Source organism: Conger conger, chromosome 7 (assembly GCF_963514075.1).
Source record: "Conger conger chromosome 7, fConCon1.1, whole genome shotgun sequence".
Classification (NCBI taxonomy): Eukaryota; Metazoa; Chordata; class Actinopteri; order Anguilliformes; family Congridae; genus Conger; species Conger conger.
In genome coordinates, this window is record NC_083766.1 from 63,033,203 (window position 1) to 63,038,202 (window position 5,000).

General features: G+C 50.3%; 1 protein-coding gene across 1 annotated transcript in view; it reads left to right on the forward strand.

Moving 5' to 3' along the window:
* LOC133133598 (serrate RNA effector molecule homolog) overlaps window positions 1–5,000 on the forward strand; it is an 11,999-nt gene that overhangs the window by 5,590 nt on the left and 1,409 nt on the right. Inside the window, exons 7-9 of the mRNA XM_061249699.1 lie at window positions 1–98; window positions 4,603–4,796; window positions 4,921–5,000. The exon at window positions 1–98 is cut by the window's left edge and continues 56 nt beyond it; the exon at window positions 4,921–5,000 is cut by the window's right edge and continues 77 nt beyond it. Coding sequence (XP_061105683.1) covers window positions 1–98; window positions 4,603–4,796; window positions 4,921–5,000 — 372 coding nt within the window. The remainder of the gene's footprint in view (window positions 99–4,602; window positions 4,797–4,920) is intronic.

Genomic DNA, 5,000 nt, shown 5'->3' on the forward strand with positions numbered 1-5,000 from the left:
CACCTGCGAATACCCCAGTGAGGACGAGATGCCCAACCGCTGCGGGATCATCCATGTGCGAGGGCCCATCCCACCCAACCGCATCACTCACGGAGAGGGTAACATACCATACACACTATACCGCCCAACCACATACACACTATACCGCCCAACCACATAAACACTATACCGCCCAACCACATACACACTATACCGCCCAACCACATACACACTATACCCCCCAACCACATACACACTATACCGCCCAACCACATAAACACTATACCGCCCAACCACATACCATACACACTATACCGCCCAACCACATACACACTATACCGCCCAACCACATACACACTATACCGCCCAACCACATACACACTATACCCCCCAACCACATACACACTATACCCCCCAACCACATACACACTATACCGCCCAACCACATAAACACTATACCGCCCAACCACATACCATACACACTATACCGCCCAACCACATACACACTATACTGCCCAACCACATGCACACTATACCGCCCAACCACATACACACTATACCGCCCCAACCACATACACACTATACCGCCCAACCACATACACACTATACCGCCCAACCACATACACACTATACCGCCCAACCACATACACACTATACTGCCCAACCACATGCACACTATACCGCCCAACCACATACACACTATACCGCCCAACCACATACACACTATACCGCCCAACCACATACACACTATACCCCCCCAACCACATACACACTATACCGCCCAACCACATACCATACACACTATACCGCCCAACCACATACACACTATACCGCCCAACCACATACACACTATACCGCCCAACCACATACACACTATACTGCCCAACCACATGCACACTATACCGCCCAACCACATACACACTATACCGCCCAACCACATACACACTATACCGCCCAACCACATACACACTATACTGCCCAACCACATACACACTATACCGCCCAACCACATACACACTATACCGCCCAACCACATACACACTATACTGCCCAACCACATGCACACTATACCGCCCAACCACATACACACTATACCGCCCAACCACATACACACTATACTGCCCAACCACATGCACACTTTACCGCCCAACCACATACACACTATACCGCCCAACCACATAAACACTATACCGCCCAACCACATACCATACACACTATACCGCCCAACCACATACACACTATACCGCCCAACCACATACACACTATACCGCCCAACCACATACCATACACACTATACTGCCCAACCACATGCACACTATACCGCCCAACCACATGCACACTATACCGCCCAACCACATACACACTATACCGCCCAACCACATACACACTATACCCCCCAACCACATACCATACACACTATACCCCCCCAACCACATACACACTATACCGCCCAACCACATAAACACTATACCGCCCAACCACATACACACTATACCGCCCAACCACATACACACTATACCGACCAACCACATACACACTATACCCCCCAACCACATACCATACACACTATACCGCCCAACCACATACACACTATACCCACCCAACCACATACACACTATACCGCCCAACCACATACACACTATACCGCCCAACCACATACACACTATACCCCCCCAACCACATACACACTATACCGCCCAACCACATACACACTATACCGCCCAACCACATACACACTATACCCCCCAACCACATACACACTATACCGCCCAACCACATACACACTATACCGCCCAACCACATAAACACTATACCGCCCAACCACATACCATACACACTATACCGCCCAACCACATACACACTATACCGCCCAACCACATACACACTATACCGCCCAACCACATGCACACTATACCGCCCAACCACATACACACTATACTGCCCAACCACATGCACACTATACCGCCCAACCACATACACACTATACCGCCCAACCACATACACACTATACCGCCCAACCACATACACACTATACTGCCCAACCACATACACACTATACCGCCCAACCACATACACACTATACCGCCCAACCACATACACACTATACTGCCCAACCACATGCACACTATACCGCCCAACCACATACACACTATACCGCCCAACCACATACACACTATACTGCCCAACCACATGCACACTTTACCGCCCAACCACATACACACTATACCGCCCAACCACATAAACACTATACCGCCCAACCACATACCATACACACTATACCGCCCAACCACATACACACTATACCGCCCAACCACATACACACTATACCGCCCAACCACATACCATACACACTATACTGCCCAACCACATGCACACTATACCGCCCAACCACATGCACACTATACCGCCCAACCACATACACACTATACCGCCCAACCACATACACACTATACCCCCCAACCACATACCATACACACTATACCCCCCCAACCACATACACACTATACCGCCCAACCACATAAACACTATACCGCCCAACCACATACACACTATACCGCCCAACCACATACACACTATACCGACCAACCACATACACACTATACCCCCCAACCACATACCATACACACTATACCGCCCAACCACATACACACTATACCCACCCAACCACATACACACTATACCGCCCAACCACATACACACTATACCGCCCAACCACATACACACTATACCCCCCCAACCACATACACACTATACCGCCCAACCACATACACACTATACCGCCCAACCACATACACACTATACCCCCCAACCACATACACACTATACCGCCCAACCACATACACACTATACCGCCCAACCACATAAACACTATACCGCCCAACCACATACCATACACACTATACCGCCCAACCACATACACACTATACCGCCCAACCACATACACACTATACCGCCCAACCACATACCATACACACTATACTGCCCAACCACATGCACACTATACCGCCCAACCACATGCACACTATACCGCCCAACCACATACACACTATACCGCCCAACCACATACACACTATACCCCCCAACCACATACCATACACACTATACCCGCCCAACCACATACACACTATACCGCCCAACTACATACACACTGTACCGCCCAACCACATACACACTATACCGCCCAACCACATAAACACTATACCGCCCAACCACATACCATACACACTATACCGCCCAACCACATGCACACTATACCGCCCAACCACATACACACTATACTGCCCAACCACATGCACACTATACCGCCCAACCACATACCATACACACTATCCCGCCCAACCACATACACACTATACCCCCCAACCACATACACACTATACCGCCCAACCACATAAACACTATACCGCCCAACCACATACCATACACACTATACCGCCCAACCACATGCACACTATACCGCCCAACCACATACACACTATACTGCCCAACCACATGCACACTATACCGCCCAACCACATACCATACACACTATCCCGCCCAACCACATACACACTATACCCCCCAACCACATACACACTATACCGCCCAACCACATACACACTATACTGCCCAACCACATGCACACTATACCGCCCAACCACATACCATACACACTATCCCGCCCAACCACATACACACTATACTGCCCAACCACATACACACTATACCGCCCAACCACATACACACTATACCGCCCAACCACATACACACTATACCGCCCAACCACATGCACACTATACCGCCCCAACCACATACACACTATACCGCCCAACCACATACACACTATACCGCCCAACCACATGCACACTATACCGCCCAACCACATGCACACTATACCGCCCAACCACATACACACTATACCGCCCAACCACATACACACTATACCGCCCAACCACATCCTACAAATAATGTTTCCATTCAAATGTTTTGCGAACATTAAGTGAACTTCCGAAAGGTCGGCAATGGAAAACGTGTGTTTAGAAATATTCTGAAAAGGGTGCAGCGTCAGATTAGCCGTCAGAAGAGTGCCAGACTGCTTTGTGCAGTGGAGACTGTCCCTGTCACACCATCACGCATCAGAAAGATCTGTTTCCATCACCATCGATTGCATGTTCAGGTTTTCTTGTGCGCAAATTCCAAATTTTCACTGGAAATTGTTGCCTGGAAATACCACTACACACCCACACACACCCCGCACACACTCCCCGCACACACTCCACACACACACTCCACACGCCGCACACACTCCACACACACACACACAAACACACACACACTCCACACACAAACACACACACTCCGCAGACACAGACACACACACACACACACACACACTCCACACACACTCCGCAGACACACACACACACACACATACACACACACTCCCCAGACACACACACACACACACACTATGCGCGCACACACACACACACACACTCTGCACACACGCACACACACGCACACACATGCACACACACACACACAGACACACACAGACACACACAGACACACACACTCTGCACACACACACACACACACACACACACACACACGCGCGGCCCTTACCCCTCTCCTGTGCCGCAGTGGCGGAGTGGCAGAAGACGTTTGAGGAGAAGATGACTCCCCTCTTCAGTGTGAAGGAGTGCCTGTCAGAGGAGGAGGCAGGGAAGATGGGCCGTAAGGACCCTGAGCAGGAAGTGGAGAAATTTGTGTTGGCCAACACCCAGGAGCTCAGCAAGGACAAGTGGCTCTGTCCCCTCAGTGGGAAGAAGTTCAAGGTGAGAGAGTGAGAGTGAGAGTGAGAGAGTGAGAGCCTGTGAAGGTGTGTTTAACTCTCACTCTTTCCTCAGGGCCCTGAGTTTGTTTGCAAACACATCCTGAATAAGCTCACTCTCTCCTCAGGGCCCTGAGTTTGTGCGCAAACACATCCTGAATAAGCACGGGGATAAGATCGAGGAGGTGAGGAAGGAGGTCGTCTTCTT